Source organism: Stegodyphus dumicola, chromosome X1 (genome assembly GCF_044657685.1).
Source record: "Stegodyphus dumicola isolate Sdum_Otavi_A_Nest chromosome X1, ASM4465768v1".
NCBI lineage: Eukaryota > Metazoa > Arthropoda > Arachnida > Araneae > Eresidae > Stegodyphus > Stegodyphus dumicola.
This window is the reverse complement of record NC_140780.1, coordinates 157604797-157624124: the sequence shown is the minus strand read 5'-3', so window position 1 is coordinate 157624124 and position 19328 is coordinate 157604797. Positions and strand designations below refer to the sequence as shown.

The 19328-nt window shown below is 36.3% G+C and overlaps 1 protein-coding gene across 3 annotated transcripts in view; it reads left to right on the top strand.

Moving 5' to 3' along the window:
• The window catches only part of LOC118182077 (kyphoscoliosis peptidase-like), a 139120-nt gene that overhangs the window by 56128 nt on the left and 63664 nt on the right, over positions 1-19328 (top strand). For all 3 annotated transcript variants that reach the window (XM_085808511.1, XM_085808512.1, XM_035351358.2), the window contains exons 6-9: positions 6-272; positions 4829-4944; positions 9493-9597; positions 9954-10111. In XM_085808511.1, the coding sequence (XP_085664637.1) occupies positions 6-272; positions 4829-4944; positions 9493-9597; positions 9954-10111 (646 nt within the window). The remainder of the gene's footprint in view (positions 1-5; positions 273-4828; positions 4945-9492; positions 9598-9953; positions 10112-19328) is intronic.

The following is a 19328-nucleotide window of genomic DNA, read 5'->3' as shown; positions in this document are numbered from 1 at the left end:
TTCAGGTGTCAAAGTCGGCTATACATGAAAGTATCGCTCGCCTTTTGGAAGACGTCGAAGATTCAATGCGCAGTGATTCGGAGATCGACGGGAGATTTCTCGGTGGCTACGCTGAACCTTTGGTGGTTAAATGTGACGCAGGAATTCAGACGGATAATGATCCAATCACAGATGAAGCGCCCGAATTTGCAGCTAGACCTCCACCTTGTAAAAAGAAAGAGATGATACCCTGCATGTCCGTCTTCAAAGACATCGATAAGCGAGCAATAGAAGTAAGATCTTGTTAGTTATCTAAATTATTTTTAAAGTCCCTTCGTGCCTTTTTAAATCAGAAATTAAGTAAGACTTTTCAACCCGTTCGCTTATTAAATTAATATGTTTTATGAAGGAACGGGGTATTCCAGGGGTGCACAAGACAGTTTCAAACGGCATAGATGACCTGGAAACATCTTTTATCAATAAAATATTCTTATATCAGATTTATGACTGTAATGATATAGTTTTTCTAAACTTTTGTTTTTGGTGCAAAAGGTAACTGAAGCATACACTAAAGAAATGCAACCTCGTTTTTTCTATATAACTTACTTACGAATATGTGCCGTCAGCTGTTAATATGCGAATAAATATTCTTATAATAAACAATCCATTTTCAAATGAAGTAGGTGTTTGAAACATCTTTTATCGGTAAAATATTCTTGTGTCAGTTTTATGAAAGATATAGTTTCTAAACGCCTTTTCAGAGGAGAAAGTAGCTGAAACATAAGTAACTACTAGTATTAGACAACAGCAAATAAAATCAAGATGCGTAATCACTCCAATATTTCTAGAGCAGTGGTTCTCAAACAGTGGGTCGCGGCTTACCAGTGCTCGAGAGACTATATATGGTGGCTCATGAAACATTTTGAAATACTCTTTTTCTGATTGTTTAATTATACATATTAATGTGTATTTAATAATTTATTTATAATTATCAGTTAACTGCCATCAATTATATATGGATATGATTGTTTTATTATTATGTTATTTTCTTCTATAGATCTCATTTTGTCCTTTTTTCTGAACAGTTTTATGTATGTGAGTTATGATAAACCGCATTTGTATGTAGGTGGTAGGTGGGTAGTGATAAATTGCAGCTACAGTGAGACATCGGTCTCCGAATTAAATTTTGTAGTCATCGTCCAAAATATCGTCAGCCAAAATTAAATTTCACAGTCGTCATCTGAAATGCCTCTAAACAGAAACTATTTTTTTCATAGGAATAAAATGTAAAATGGATTAATTCGTTCCTGGACTATAGATGATCACTTATTTGAATTTTTCAACATTTCGTTGCACTTAGATTTATGAAGTAAAAACAACTGAAACTATTAAATCTAAGACGAAAGAAAGGTAAACAAAATATTAAATAAATAATAAAGGAAATTTTAATTTAAATCTACCGCATTAGTACGAAGAAGAATGAAAGGCATAAACGGAACATAATGAGAAAGAGACTGACGAGGAGTCCCGTTTCATAAGAACATGAAGCAACTGGCTTTCTAAGGCTTCTTCTTTTATCTTTTCTTTTGCTTTCACATTCGCACTTCCTTACCTCCCAGTCCAGTATTAACTCATTACAGCACTCTCTGCTTTGGACATCATTCTACCGAATACCATTGCTCAGCCCACCACCTTCAAGCCATAATGTCAACTCTAACCAATCCTGTTGATACTACCATTCGCAGCATACGCTCGGCTACTGAAGACATCTCCTCAAATTACAATTCCGTCGCAATAGAAAGAAAGTGTGACACTTATAGACAACCATACCCTCAGTATAACAAAACAAGAATATGAAAGAAGAATTCCAGAACTGTATAAGAAATGTATAGATATAACAACAGGGAAACGCGAAGGAAGATATCTTTTTTCACAAACAGAAAAAAAAATCATGTTAACATCACTAAGTGAAATGAGAGAATTAGCAATTTATGCTTCATATACCCTGTGATCAACTGATCGCACTTCTTACAACACCAGTTACCAGAATTGATTTTGAACTGCAACCAAACATCGTAACGTACAACCTCTTCCCCAAAGAACTAGTTTTTACAACACTAGATTCCCCGTCTTTGACAACAACCTGAGCATCAGCAACGAACAACTTCCCTCCAACAATCACGAAGTACAAATCCACGCCATCATCAACACCATAAACCCACATAATGGTAATGATGAATCCCGCATCCACTTACCAACAGGCGGCTAATGATTGCAGCTAAAGAGAACACAGAATTATATGCTACCATCAACCAACAAATTAATCAACCAAGTCAAAAACCTCCAAAAACTTATGCAGAAGCAACCAGCGAAAATCCCATAATACAAAAGTGAAAACAGCTGGATTATATATTCGAAAGACGCCAGGCGAGTGAACCGAATTGCGAGGTAAACTCAGGAGCTGATCCTCTTCAACAAATCAGAGCGAATATCGAAAGTATCACCCCAGTAAGACGGGTTGGATTAGCAATACAATGTTAAAGATATGGAAGATGTCCAGAGAATAAACAACTCAATCAATAGTAGCCCGGCATCAAAATATATTATCAACATCCGTATCCCACAATTCCGCACACCAAAATGCCATGATGTACTCAAAAGCACCTCACCAGAAGAATTAATCAAGGCTCTAGAATAACAAAAGCAATCTAAAGCAGAAGAAATGAAACCACTTTTCAAGCTAAACGGTCGAAATAAAACTGAAAAATAGGTGGCAGAATGTCCAGGCACATGTTTTAAAAACTGCATTACCAAGAAACAGATTTATCTAAATTGGAGGATAAACAGCGCCACAGAATTTACAGGGATACAAATGTGCTATAAATATCAAGAGTTTGAGCATAAGAGTATCCAACTATGTCAACAAAAACCTTCAATCTCAAAGAATGTCTACCTACAACACTATTTGGCCAAAATTTTCCCCATGCCAGTAAGTCAAATTCTGCCGGGCTTTGTTCATAATAATTAGATATCTGAAGATATTTCTAGAAATCCCTTAGCGTTAAATCCGTTTCCTCAAAACAGATTTAAAATCATTTCTTGTTTACTTAAGTGTTCGTAACTCGAGATATCGTTTGTCATCGAAGACTTTTTTTTTTTTTTTCAGATAATTTGTTCGCGATTAGCTCGTGATCCTAGGTTTCACTGTACATTCATATATGAGTAGCGAAGTTAAAGTTTGAGAAACACTTCTATAGTACAGCGTGTTACATTTATGTAGTAAAAAATAATATTGTTACGTTTTTCTTTTCTGACACCAGTTGTTACGGGGTTCGTATGGATTTGGAGTGAATAACGACGACACTTGATGAAGTATCGAAACACACTTTATTAGCCAGTATTGTCAGGACAGCTCCAAAACACATTTTACAGTCGTCGATGAACTACTATAAACACGCTTACATGATCAGCGACACAGCCTTCAGGTTATCAGGCTATCACGGTGGAGACAGCTTCCTGCAAAGCACCCGACTCTGCTTTCCGGAGTACAGCTCCCGACTCTGCTTGGTTGTTCTCGGAACTCCACGTACTCTCGAGACTCTCCACGCTACAACTTGCGATACACTCGACAACACACGAGCACAGCTCCCGACTCTTCGGTTCAGTCGTTCTCGGAGCTCAACACGCTCTCTCGACGATGCACTAACCGCGATACACTAACAGACTCCTTCGGTGCACTCGACAACCCACTCGGCACTCGCTGCCCGGCTGTCAACTGGATCGACTCCGCAGGGATTGACTCGCTAGACGAGACACCAACTCGATACTGACTAACTCGCACTCTAGACGAGGCACACACACACACACTAACTGACTGACTGCGGACCAGCAGGGTTTATATAGCTTTCGGCTTGTGTTCGAGAACATTCTGGGCTAAACCGGTAAGAATTCGTTCGAGAAGGTTCTCCAAACGTCCATGGTATATCGCCAATTTTGTCGCCAAACGTCGCCAAGTGTGCGATATCTCGCCAAATGTGGCAACCCTGCTTTCCCTTGCCATTTTATGGCAACCCTAAAACTGGTTTGCGGGGAAGCCATCGTACCGCGCCTTGACATTTCGTAACAATATTTCTGTTTGAAGCTTTTCTAAAATTTCTTTTAAAGGAAAAGTTGAGATTTTAATGCAATAGTCTACTACTGGTAATTCCTTTATTTCAGTATATAGTTTTCAAAAAACCAACCTTTTCAGTTTCGGTGCGTGTAAAGAATTATAATGAATATATTTTCTTTTAAGCTGCAAAATAAGTATGAGCATTTTTTAAATGAATGCTTACCCGAAATAAAGTGAATTTCTTACAGCAATAATAAATTTATTTTCATTGAAAATTAGGATATGGATAATATTGAATATTTTTCTCCTTTATTGCGCCAAAACTTCGTTCTTTCCAACATTGCCTAATGACCACCTTTAAATTAAATGGCTTGTTTTTAATTCTTATAGCAGACTTCTTGCTTTTAAAGTAAGTGTTGTCAATAAAAATTTTTAGTCATCATTCTATTTTTTGTCATTTTCCTTTTATTGAGACAACTAATGAGACGTATTTCTGATGTTTAGAAAACGTTGTTTTCTTTATGAAAGTATTAGGTTGGCGCATTTATTTTTCTAAAAAAACTGTTTGTCTTGTGTTGCCCTACAACGGAAAAAGGTCTCTGAAATTAATTATAACATTTTTTGTCGTTTAAGAGGTGATGACTCTACTGTGAGCTCAAAATATTTCGTTACCTTTAATTATAGCACAATTATTTGCAGTTTGAGAAGAATCAATGAAGAAATTCTATTGCCTTTCAGGTGCCTGAATCCGCTTTAGTGAACATCCGGAGTGTTGTCAAATATTTGGTAGATGGTTGTGCAAATGATATATACAAAGTTAGAGCGTTTTTCAGGTGGATCGCCGATAGCATAACGTAAGTTGGTTTCTTGCTATTGTTAAATATATATTATCTCACATTAAATGAAATTTCAAACTAGTTGTAATGTCTTGAAATCACATATCTAGGTAGCCAGTTACGGACCAGTCAGAGAACTTTTGTGACTCCCCGACTAAATACGTATAGTTGCAAATTTAGAAATATTAATAACTTAGTAATGTGGCTACAAGAAATGAGTATAACAGCTTAACACTACTCCTTTCAGTATTTCGACAAAACTACTCCTTTCAGAATAAGAGAGTTAAGTACAAATCTAAATATATAAATGCAGCAAAGTATTATCTTTTAACCGAATGTATAATGAAAAGCATTTGAAGCATATTTTATTAATTGCACTAATACCGCAAATTAACCGTTTACGCCAAATACAAGTATTGAAAAATAATATGTGGAAGAGATTATTAAAAAGTAAAAAAACTGTTTTGAAATAATTAAATTTTCCAGTTTTTGAGGCACTTGATTAAAGATGGTGTGTTAATAGAGGCAAAACATGCGACACCGTAGTCTGCCTAATGAAAGGAATTCTATCATTTTGATTTTCTAGGGAAAATTGACTCGTGTCTACGTTATACAAAAGGAAAATCATGAAACCGTGCAGGCAACCCATTTATTAGGATGTGACCCAGTTTTGCAATATCAGTATTCACTGGGCCTCAGGTAAGGCCATGAATGAAGATCTTCTCCCGCAAGACTGGCAGTTATTGGACTATGGCGAAGTAAACAAAGGCTAATATGTATAAGGAGAGGGAGGTCTTCGTAAAGGACGTCCATAAGAGAACGAACGGTAAAGTCGCTGAACACTGGTAGTTCCACTTGGCTTAGATTCAGAGCAAACAGACTGGTTGCATCGGCGTTTTGACTGTTTTTTACCATCTGTAACGTGGATGAGCAAGTTTCCCTTAAAATGTCCTCCATGAAGGCATTCCTTACCTTAGGCAGATAGTCTTCGCGTGCTTTGCCATGACCAAATATACCAAAGTCTTCGTAGAAAACTTTATAAGGGAAACTGAATCGTAACACATAGTAAAACCACGAAAACCAAACATGCTGCTAGACTGTTCGCCTCGGATCGAACCTGGCTTGAACTCTCAATACTCAGCGGTGTTAACCATTCGGCTACTGACGGGGCTTTGGCAAGACTGCTAACAACTGTCAACATTAGCAATTTTTCAGTTCATAGTTTATTAGCGCTGTATGAGCGTAACGTAAAGTGACTTGAAAAGCTGAAAGACTAGATTGTAGGGTTCCTCACTCTATTTTGGCTAAAGTACATGTCGAGGAACCTAGTAAACTGTTAAAGCGACTTATAGCTAAGTTCAAATAACTAAAGACGTAGACTCAAGAAGGGTTAACTACCCTTTATTTCACAAAATAAGATGAACAGTTGGCCTCTTTCTTGGGCTTTCAACAAAGCCTCCATTTGGGGTTAAACTTAGAATTAAAAATAAGAGCTAAATTAGAACTAACTAAGAGACTTAGCCCAAACTAACACCAATATCTAATGTAGTTTCCCCTTAATTTAAGCTAGCCTGCGAATATCAAAAGCCACGTTATAAACGGCCGAGCGTAACAGCTTCAAGAGAGATTTAGACCGAAGACAAACACACGTTACTCAGGAATTCTAACTCTCCCTCTCACGAAGTAAGTTGAGCCTTCCTTAAATACTCCCTCGTTTGCATCTCGTTTGCATCAACGCGATTTTAAGAACTCATTGTGGTAGGGAGTTGTAAGTGGAAACAAGAATTGATAGGAGAGCACTTTAAGATGAAAATAACTGTTATAAAATTAAAACATACCTTACAAGAATATTAAACGATTCTAACGTCAAAGAGATGGATTTATCTCTAAGCCAGTGTAAGCTACTAAATCACAGATTCAGTATTATCTTTGGAGGACTTTAGTTTCGTCACCTCTGAAAGTTATAGTTTGAGCTCTTAGAATAGCGCTTTAAATGTAGTCTTGAAGCAAAGCGAGTTTAGCTAACAAGGTAAGAGACAATGTATCTATCACTTCTTTAAAAAACTCATTTTTTAAATAAGGAAGTGATACGTACTCATTAAAAAACAAGTTTTTTAATGAGTTTTCTACAGATATATGTAGAATTTGACTTGAATCAGATTATGAGAGCACGGATATTTAATATTGATTTATTTAATAGAAAGAAATAAAAGTAAATAAGAAAAAGTAAATAAAGATGAAGTTAACGGTATGCAGGATTAACATAATTATGTAGTCCTTTTACACAAACATTTAAATAGTATGAGCATCTAGAGTGATCACAGTTAAAGGCATAACATCAAAAGCACAATCTAAATTCATAAACTCTTGAAGACGAATGAGCCGTCTGCTCACGTCCACCCTCCACTCTCGACCAGGTCTCAGCGCTGTCTGGGATGATTCTTATTGCGCTGGGCTGTGATGGTGACGTCAGCTGGTATTCTAATTCAGCATTGGATGTTGATGACTCCCACATATATTACAATTTGAATGAAGGCAAACTTCTAAAAGAACTTTAATTCTGCAATACTCTAAAGGTTTCCATAAAAATATAAAGGGAAATAAACTCCCAGAGTAAATATCCTTATTTTCTCAAATTCATAATCGATGGCATTTTTAACTGTTGAACGCTCCTTATAGTTACGGCAAACTTTACAAAACTTGAGACCTGGCGCAAAACCTGAGTGTTTTGAATATAATAGATGTCAAGAACACAAATTACATTTTATATCAAATGTTTCGTGAAAAATGTATCTTTCTTCAACGATTTCCATTCAAAATTATTCAAACAAGCATGTACATTTCACCAAGCAAACAAGCATGTACATTTCGTTTTCATAATTTCAGTTTAATATGGACAACAGTGGAGTAAATAGTTTTTAGAAGAAAGTTAAAAATATACGCCGGAGATTTTGCATTATTATATAACAATTAAGTAAATACAAATACTATTATTACTATTTCATATTAGTTTAATTAAAGTATAAAATACCGAGGACAATTTTTCCCTCCTTGAAAGTAAGAAACCAGTGTCTGTTTATCTCAAAATGCATATAGTTTATCTATGAAACAAACATCCGTCATTACACAAAATTTCCTCACAACGTCCTGTTTTAGTAACATTCTGGGAGACACTGAGGATCTCGACTCTCAGATGTCTCGAGGGCATTGTAATCTAGCATCCTGGAAATGCCTTTTTAAAAGCGCTATGTCTTGAGATATACAAAACTGTTGATTTTGAGATATCTAGAGGATTTCATCATTTAACTTTTTGAGGATATTCGTACTATATTTTCCTGTGGACTTTCCGTCGTTAAACACAGGAGTAATTTTGATTTCTTGAATTGACTCGAAGCTGCCCTGATATGTACTAAAATGCGACATTAAATACTCGGGATGATGTGTAACGAGAAAATTCCTCGATTCCCTGATGATTTGGCACGTAGGACTTTAAATTCTCACAAAACCCCGTACTTGTGGACTTTGCGAAGATGTCCTAGGGATCTACTGGAACTGGTCATTAAGCACTTGGAAGGCTGCGTTTGGAGGATATTCTAGGATGTCCACGTTTATCTGATTCAGAATATCCGGAGAAGAATTTCGTTTGAAGAATCATTCTAATGTTTTGTTTTATAAAGCAGGTATTATTTATACTTCAGTTAGAGAATCATCTGTTGATTCTTTTGATTAATGTATTTTATACAACCAGATGTTTTGTAGGACTTCTTTAATAATTTCAGAATTTTCCAGAAAGAAATTTTGCTTTCTATTATCATATTTGTATCCCTTTGTAAACAATAAAATTATTAATGACAAAATTTTAACTTGCTCTTTCAGGATTATTCTCTAACAAAGTTATAAAAATTGTGTTAATAGTAACAATATTTGATTTGCTAGTGTTCATTATAGCATTGTAACAGATACACGTACTCCAAATCAATCTTCGTGAACTTTTTGCTAAACGTACCAAGAATGTTTTTTCTAGAATTCTTGCGATTGGTTACACAGGAGTATCACAAAAGCAAGTATTTAATGCACTCATTATCTGTTTTAGAACTGTCACATATAAACGTGATTTAGATCATACATATCGGCAAGATTCAGAAGATTTTAATCACGTTTGCGAAATGCTTGTTTTGAATATTATCTTAATTTTAGTTGGGAAGTTCCTCAACCAGTTCACCATTCCATATTGCATTCACTGAGCATCAAACCTACACAGTGATGAATACTCCACTTTCGATGTAATGCTTGATACGCCGTTGCTTTAAATACCTGATAACAATCGCATGTGCTAGTACCTATAATTGTTCTTTCTGTCAAAGAGATGCTTCCTGTCAGGTACAATACCATGTATACAGTTAAACGACATCATTGTTCTTTAAAGTAGACAGATACTTGCGGTATGTAATAAATTGTATAATAAGGCTGAGATGAATAAAAATATCACTCTTTAAGGAGAACGATGCTTTCTCTGACCTGCAGTACGATGTATAATAAGCTTTCTAAAAATGTCAATTTCCATAGGTACGACTGGAGGTATATGGACATCAAACTGTCAGCAGAGGAGGTCTTTCAAAGACGGGAAGGAGTATGTAAAGATTACTGCAAGCTGTTTTCGGAAATGTGCAGGTATTGTTAATCTTTATATTATCATATAACTGGGTTTCTGAAAATGTGAGCTGAAGCCACCTGGGGGCGGAGGGCGTAGTGAAAATTTTAAAAGAACTATTTGCTTACTGTTTAAGTAAATTGTATATACACCATGCAGTTATAAATTTGTTTATAACGTACGGTTAGTTGTCAAGTTATATTCATTTATGTTTACTTCAATATTAAATTGTTTTTTTCTATTAATCCACTTTATTCTTTTTCCCTTTCACAGCAATTTCATGCATGTGGGCGGCATAAAATCTTGCAAAACTCTGATTTTCAACATTACTTGAAAGTGCGTTAGAAATTTATGTCTATTTTTGATTTTAATGTAGGTTGGCAGGTATTCGTGTCAAAACTTTGAATGGATTCGCAAAGGGTTATGATTATCGCCCAGGTCACCAATTTGTTCCTGGAGAAGACGTGACCCATGCTTGGAATGCCGTGTTCATATTTGGAGCTTGGAGATTCATTGATACAACTTGGGGGACAGGTAACTGGATTTTATACTTTCGATAATCTTGCAGGTTACTGCAGACTGTTGTATATTTTCACTGAGTCAATTTAAAAAGACTTCCGTTTATCCTAAAATATCAAATCAAATTTTTCCATGTTTAGGACCCGTATAATTATTATTAACGCTAGAAACCTCGGCGATAGCGAACACTAGCTGTACGACTGACGGGCTCAAATTTGAATAGCTGATATAACATGGACGATAAATTTAATATACTATCTTTATGGAATGGAAGCCTATAAAATCCGTCTGCTGGGAAATTCCTTACTACACACACACAACAACAAAAAAAAGCGTATTCATTTTGATTAATTTCTGGATCTGATTGGCTTGGCTTTTAAAACAGGCGGAGTCTATAATTTCTACCATCGTCATCTGGAAAAACACAAACGAAAACCTTAGTGCAGAAATATGCCCGAGTTTTAACACGTAAAGGTGCAATTTATTGGTGTACTTGACATTTTACTGCATTTCGAAAATTATTAAAAAAGTCATAAACACATGATAAAAGGTTCGGTACTTCGGTGCATTATGGTGAACTTGCATGACCTCCCTCTGGGTTGCTTTGAATCCCTATTTTGTTGCGAAGATTAAAGTAGGATGTCCACAAGTAGGGAGAAAGTTTATAAATAAACGGTAAACGGTATCATAAACTGGAGTAAAATTTATAGGCAAATACCGTGAGTAATATCCAAACTCTGAGATTTTCAGCTATAATGTGGTATACGTAATTAACTGGAATTTTTTCCTTTTTGTAAATTTAGGAGGACAACTAGGACAGGCTTCGAGAACCACGGTTGCTGAATAGTAGGAATGCTGATTTGATGTATTTCAAATCTGAAATGACCTGTGCAATCGAGCCTTTAGAAAAAGTAAAATTTATTGAGTACTACGTTTAGAATAAGTCCATAAGTACAGAAAGATTTTTTTCCTATATACAGGCTTTTCATGAACCATGAGAATTTTTCCATATATTCCGGTATTACGAATCTTTGAAGGAACAGAAAGGCGGTGAAAAGCAAAGGCTTTAATTTTAATTGGAAGTAATGCAGCATGATAAAATCTTCTACCTCAGATTGTGTTGATATTATTGTATAAACATTTGTATTAAAGTTATAACTCTGCTACTAAATTCGTCTTGCAAAACAGCCTACCTAGGTACCTCACGCTGAACTTCTGTCTTCAGACAAGCCAGCCAGTTTTAGACACAGCAACAATAAAACTAAATAACAATTTATCTAACCAGTGCTTATTAATACCAGTTAAAATGAAAATATACATAAAAAAATTAGTCTATAACTTTTCGAAGATTAATTATAAAATTTAAGGGAATTTGCATTGCTGAAAATAACAATTTACGAAATTAAGTTTCATTCAAACGTCCACATCTGGTTGTCTTCCTTCCAACTAAGCGCTTAAAGTATTTACTTTAAGCAGCTCACAACAGTAAGAATCAATAATACGGTCTCCGAGAAATACCATTAGCGCAGACAGCACGCGGCCTGTATTGTGGATAAGCACAAATGTCTGTTACCTTATCTAGAGTTTCGAATTTTTTTAGTGCTTTAAGTGTATAATCATCTGGTATGAGTGAGTATGTGAGATGTAATCTAAGTTAAGTTAGTACAGTTTTTAAGTATAACTATTAGAAAAACTTTAAAATAGTTATCGCACTGTTATTAAGTAGTAATCAATTCATCAGAATAGGCCTTTTTCGTCGCCTTTTTCTCTCCGCTGTGTTACATAAATATAGTCTTTGGTACTTAATGGTATTAGCGCAACCACGCTGGCGAATTTGGCGACTGGTTGCGATAATACGTAAGTACCTAGTCATTATTTTCCGTAAAGTAAATATGGTTTGCATAAAATTACCTACCCCTTCCTTCATTCATTTCCAGACTCGTTTGATCGAGTTGAAAGGTGTGCTGCTATTTCGACTTATCTGTTTTCCTTAACTGCGAACAGGCTTATGAATAAGCAGGAATGAAACAGATAGTGATCGCATACATTGGACACATCACCTAATTTTGATCAAAAGCAGCTTAGGCCGAGTAGGGCATCTTCTCGCACTTTATTCGGATGGAACGGACTTTAAGCCTCCCCACTCTTCACCAGCGAGCATTCATATGTTAAGCTAAATCAGAAATTCCCAACCTTTTTCTTGTATTGACGCCTTCTAAATAATGGTTTTCCTCATCGACCCCTTAACATTTTTCTCTACTTTATGCACATAAATAACTTAAGAATAATAAATAGATTAAGAACAGGAACAAAAGTTTAAAAAAAAATAGTTTATTATATTTATCTTTAATTATTTTTTATTACTCTTATTTTTAATTTTACAAATATAAGCAATTTTTTAGAAATAAAATCAGATTCTAATTGCACAAAACTTCGATTTTAATGAATGTGATGAAAGCATTTGATGTAGTCATTCGGTTTTCTTAACAATTGACATAAAATTGCTTAATTTAATGTTCAAATCACCTCACTCAAAAATATTCAACCTGTTTCTTATTTTCTATTCTAGTTTCGCGTTCTTCATATTTTTTAATGTGTTTTCTTGTTTATTGCATTTTACTTTTTCACATTGAACTTACTGGACAAAACATTTATATATTTCAAAAATATGTTAAATAATTTTAGAGCATTTTCCCCTTATATTTATTTTACATTCTTCCTTACTCCATCATAAAGCTTTTTAACGTTAAACAGTTAATTTTCAATTTTATTAATAAATATTTTTGTTATCAATGAGATCTTGATTATGGCAATCAATTTCCGCTGCATATTTAAATTTATTTATTCATATTTTTTATATTGCCTTCTTTAAAACGACCTCGGAGAGGGTCAATACAGACACCGTTGTGAAGCTCTGTATTAGATTCAAACCCTATCTTTTGACGTAAGTGTAATATGAAAGGTACACGTGAATCCTTTTCACTTAGTCAAAGGATAACCCATATGCTTGTTTTATCCTTCCTTGCAACCTGCTAGGTTTGATAGAGCTTGATACCGGCAAAAAAAGGTGCCTTTACACTTGCTAATTCCTTGGCACTCACGTTTTTAGATATTTAGGACAAACAGCTGTGATACGGAGAGTGTTTAATGGTTACTATATTGTCACTGTACAAACTGCAATGAGCCATATCTGAGAGCACCATCCACGGTTGCAGGCAATTTTAGTCATCTGCAGAGGTCTTGGAGAAAGATGACCGTCCGAGATGTCGCTTTCGGATTTACATAATGTATTTGTCCTGCTGGAGAATGTTAATACTGAAGGTAGGAGAGCGGTACATGGATGTATTAAAACCAACTAAGTTAATAAAATTGGGCATTAATAATATAGTCAACTCCCAATTTATCCAAGGACTAGGTCCACGTTCAAAATCCCGGTTAATACGAGAGCAGTTAAACGAACGCAGGAAAAAGGAATAACCCATTACCAGTTTTACAGTCTTAATTGTTGACTTCCATTTTTAAGCAAATTAATGTGGAGAAAAAATTCATTTGGCTATGTCCGTTAAGTCAGTATTCAAGTCAATAGAACTTAAAAATAAATAATGGAAGGTTAAACATCATTATAAAAGAAGAAAATAAGTGAGAATTGGAGCTGAAAAACAATATTGACAAGGAAATGAGAACAATATCATCGAGTTCAAACTGTCGTAAAAAGAACTTTTTGTTTTTCTGCAGGCTTCCTTTACTGTTGCTGTTATTCCACACATTTTCTTTTTATATTTTCCCTATATTCTTTTGTTATACGCTAATGGTTTGGGAGAGTATTTTTTCATCGTTCCGTAATAAATTTCATTTTTAGACAGGTTCTGATTAATCTAGAGATGTTTTAATTCTGGAAACATTCAAGCGTATCCAGAATGCACACTTAACGAGAACATACAAATACGTTTCGGAGAATAGTAGTTATAATAATCTTGATTGGAAGTGTTGTTAATTGTTATCTATTATAAAGCATTAATGTCGTGCTTTTTAAAATGTGCTGGATGAAAATAATAAAGCAATCAAATCAGGTAAAATATTAACCTCATGAAATAATTAATTAACTTATAAGGTATTTCTCCCGTCTTCTTAGCATGCTTTCGCGGTGTAGTGGTCAGCACGCTGGGCGCGTATTCGAGAGGTTCGTGGTTCGAGTCCCGGCAAGGGCATTGGTCATTTTTCATCTCTCCTGCTTCAAAATAACCTAATGACTCTACAAACTATTTCATAAATTTCTCAAATCCATTCACAAAGGATGGAATTTCTTCAGTTCAAATTATCAAGTTTATAAAACCACAATAAATCGATTAGTTGCAAGAATATTTTTAAAACGCATGTGGCCTTCCCCGTTTTCGTATAATTTTCGTGTGAATTAACATATGTGCTTTCATGTTATTATTATTTTGTATACGACGCTTTATCAACGACAAAAATTAACTTTATTATTGTTTGCACATGTTTAATAAAACATAACTAATGTCTCTAGATTTATTCTCACCAACTCAACAGGCCAGTTACATAAGGTTCTTATTATGTGCGATATAAATATTACTTGAAAAAGTTCTCGCTAAAAATATTCTTCCCCAATAAACAGGAGGTATGTGATTTTGCATAATTAATCTAATTTAGTTTTTCGAATAATCATTTTTCGACTACGAATAAGAGAAATTGCTTGGAACAATAAGATCTCTTCGCTTACTATTTTTAAAATGAGTTCTCGAGTAAACTTTGTTATTCTAATATTTTCTTAATGTAAAACGTGGAACAAGGTTTCTATTATGCCCACCAGTAGTGGCTGAGTAAACATGACCGCTAAGTAAGGTTTGGATCCTGGAAAATCAGCAAACTGTGTTCTTGTCTTCGTGATTTTCGCTATGTGTAACGTAAAGGAACTCAAAAGGAACTCATTTGCCTTCTTCGACAAAGATATAACATTTAATGTATAATGTGATTGTGTCACCAGGTTCCGTCCATAGTTAACACAAAACCATGATTACAACGAGGCTAACTAAAAATACAAGGAATTACTCGTATTATAAATAACAGAAACATAGTGTTAACAAATTACATATATTTTTAACAACTGTGATCTAGAAAACTAGTTTATTTGCTTACATAAATTAAATCAATATTCAAAATAAAAACCACACACACTATCAATATCGTAACTGCTGTGCTCATAATAATTAGGAGATATGGTGAGTTCAGTATAAAATAACAATATAGTCGACAACGTTTTTAACAAAAATGAAATAGAAGACGTTAAAAAAGAAAATTATAACGGTTGCAGAGTTACGAATATGTAAATCTTATCTGCGACATCGAAAATTAAGCTTTTCAGATAAGGAGTGAAAAGCGACTTGCAGCATTCCTTCTGTAGGAGAATATTAAAACAATTGACACGCGTTAGATGTTTTTAACAGTGAATACGATGTCTCAGCAAGACAACTTATCTAAACTTGTAGCCTGTACTGCCATTTCTCGTTTGTAGGCAGGTCAAACGCAGTCCGTTAATGGAAGTGTTAGAAGTTTCTCAAAGTGTCATTTCCAGACCATGGAATCGATTTTTTAAAATTGGAAATGTTTACCGAAGATGAGGACAAGGTCGTACGCCTGCAACAACACAAAATGCGAATAAGTATTTAACACTAACGGCGATAAGAAACCGCACTATGAACTCCACTTTCTCGCAACAACAACTTCAGAAGGCTACTGGTGCAGAGTTTCGACTCAAACTGTTCGAAATGCCGTCAGATCTATGGTTTGCGTTTCTTTAAACATAATCGCCGTGCTCCTTAAGCAAAGCCTACCGCACAACCGCCACCAGTGCAGCAACAGTTCTAGCCGGCATATTACCACTCCATACAAAAGCAGAGATGGAGGCAACTTTTACTAAATTGATCCACCTACGCAAAGATGCAACTTTCGCAAATACCAGCTACAGTCCAGTCCAGTTTGAACGTCCCTCCACTTCTACCCATACTCATCCAGCTCTCAGAGGAAGTGGAACCCACATCAAAATTGACAAGCAACAGACTCACACCTCGACACACGCACCACGGAATGGGAACCAGATCTACACCGACGGTTCAAAGCAGGAGAATGGTGTAGGCAGTGCTTTTGTGCACTATGAGAATGGCAAAACTGTACACGACTGGCAAGGACAACTTCGCGCTCACAATAGCATCTTCCAGGCGGAAGTACTGGGAATTACGGCAGCAGTGCAACATCTCATAGATTGCCAGATCCCACGAGCAAATATCTATACCGATAGCCTTTCAACTTTACTTGCACTTGAGAACCATCATCATGTCTCACCTCTCATACTCAGTCTCCAACATCTCCTTATGCAACACCCTCATTACCATCTCAATCTAGTCTGGGTTAAAGCCCATGCGAATAATGAGGGCAACGAGGCTGCTGACACGTTGGCCAAAGATGCAATTTCCAACCCGACAGCCCAACCCATCACCGTACCTGCGCCCTGCTCTTATCTAAAGGGCCTCCTACGAGAGCAAGGAATGCACCAATGGCAACGTGAGTGGACCGAATGCGAGACAGGCAGACGGACTTTATCATACCTCCCGAAAGTTTCCACCGATCGACTCTTTGCCGTAGCACCTCTCACCTACTTCATCACGGGTCACGGCCCATTTCCCAGCTATTAAAATCGCCACGGCATCTCAAATACAGATATCTGTGTCTGTGGATCAGAAGGGTCACCAGACCATTACGTATTTGAATGTCCTTTGACGGCTGCACACCATCTTCCGCTACCTACAAATAATAGGAACGCCTATCACCGGTTCCTTATAACGCATAAAGGAGCGGTTAATTCAATCTCCAGCATCATGAATACCATCGCGGCATTGGGCACAGACCTTTGCCTACCGTGCTAAAATGACGCTCTGGTGTACTGATGATAAGCTCTAAGACTAGTCCAGTGAATTTTACAATATCTGGGCTTCACCACAACTATGTGTTTAAGTTCCCCTGCCCACAATCTAAACTGGCAATACTAACAATTCGCAAATATGTGGCATCTCCTTAGTGAGATGTGTTATGGCTCCATAATGATACGTGTGTAATCCCTTCAACAGCATGTGAACAAGCATCTTCTTATGCAGTGTTAGTGAACGCTTGTGTGCCTCACGGTGCACACATTGCTGGGCACTGCCCAATAATTACTGCTACAACATCCTCTGCCTTTTATCAGTGTTTTTTATCTATGTTCTTAGCGACGCTACAATAATCAACGCCTTAGCAATCTAACCGCACTCTTCTGCACACATGAGTATTCATGAACTCATCATTCATCATTCAAGATGTACCTGTATTTATGTACAACAGAACTTCCTTACACTAACATTGTGCTCCAGCTTTCATGTGACTTCATGTACTCCATTTATCTTTTTGTGCCTTAAGTGACTATGTGTATGTACCTGTTTTTTTGTGCTCTCTGTTTATGCATTTTACGCATTGTGCTTTGTGTATTGTTGCCTATGCATTTCTATGTCTTTTTTATGCGTACGTCTTATTATCCAAGTATTTTTAGTTTAACTACCTACTATCTGTAACACCACAGCTTGCCTCTTCAATCTGTAATACAATCCTACTAATGCCCTTGTAAGGCCATGTACTTCCCTTTGACAACCTCAATAATCTCCTGGTGCAGCCTCGTGTGGTTCCAGGAAGCTCTTGCCGTAGTTAGAGGAGGGCTTGGAACACATGCCTGTTTACCTCTGTTAGACACCAGGCGTTCCAGTCCTCCGTAACCTACCTACCTACCTACCTTAGAAGGTAGGCATAGGAGCATCTTGGATGGGGACGAGATAAGTGGAGCAACATGGTCTTCACGGACGACTTCTGCTTTAGTATACAACCTGACAGACCTATTCTCAGCTGGAGAGAACTTGGTATGCGGAATACTCCTGCATTTATGCATAAAAGTGTCCGATGTGGCGGACGCGGAGTGATGGTCTGGTCCGGTATTTCTATCAATAGCCGCACCGCCCTGCACATTATCAGGAATGAAGTACTAACGGCTCGGCGATATTAGGGATGAGATCTTCAGATCTATTGTAGTCCTTTACCCTATAGCAATCGGAGGTGAATTCATTCTCATGGATGATAACACTAGGCCACGTCGTGCTCAGCTAGTGGACAATTTGATTTTCGATGAAGGAAGCCTTCAATGGATTGGACAACATATTCCTTAGATATAAATCCGATAGAGCAAGTTTGAGACATTCTAGAGTGAAGGATTTCTAGTCCCTTATCACCCCCAGAAACAATTCAGCGGTTTGAAAACTCATTTCGGCAGGAGAGAATACCATAGTCCCTCGATGATATCCTGATTGATTCGATACCTCGTAGGTGTGCGACATTGCATTCGGTAAATAAAATTTTTTGTCTGTTTATATAATTTGCTTAAATCGTAAATTTTTTTACTGACAAATATCGTCAGTAAAATTTACTTTTTCCTTGTGTTTTTTTTCCCTTGTTTTTTTTTTTTCTTTTCTAATATCTTACAACAGATCAGATATCAGTCACGAAAACATTTCGTCATCACATCTCATAACCAAAATCATAATATCCCCTAATTATTTTGAGCAGTGCATAAACTTCATTAGAAATGAACAACTAAGTTCGAAAAAAGGTTAAATAACATATTTACAAAAGAATTTGGTCATTGTTACGACACGCATAAGCTCCACCAATGGCAGAGTGGTCAAAGACTACTAAATACTGTTAGTTCGATCCGTGTGTTGAGTCCTAGGCTAACAGACTGGCTGCATGAGTGTTTTTCTGGGATTTTTCCCATACAATTTCTCTTAGAAAGTCCTCCGCGAAGGCATCTTTCCACTTAGCCAAATAGACTCCGGGGGCTTTTCAAATAATCATATGACCTAACTAACTTCAAAATGTCAGTCAGAGCTTTTTGTTTTTATTTCAAGTTAAACAATATACTGTTATGGGTAGAAACGCATTCCCTAGTATTAGAATACTAAACAATATCATTGTTGTTATCCCACGCACTGTTCTTTTCCTTTTTTGAATTTTCGGTAGGTAGTTTTGCTTTACGCTGATGGTTTGTGATAGTGTTTTTTTTTTTTAATTAATCCGCCATAAACAAACCTATCTTTTACCTTTTAAGCCAGAGCCGTATAGTTTGCCACAGTTAATGCGGAGT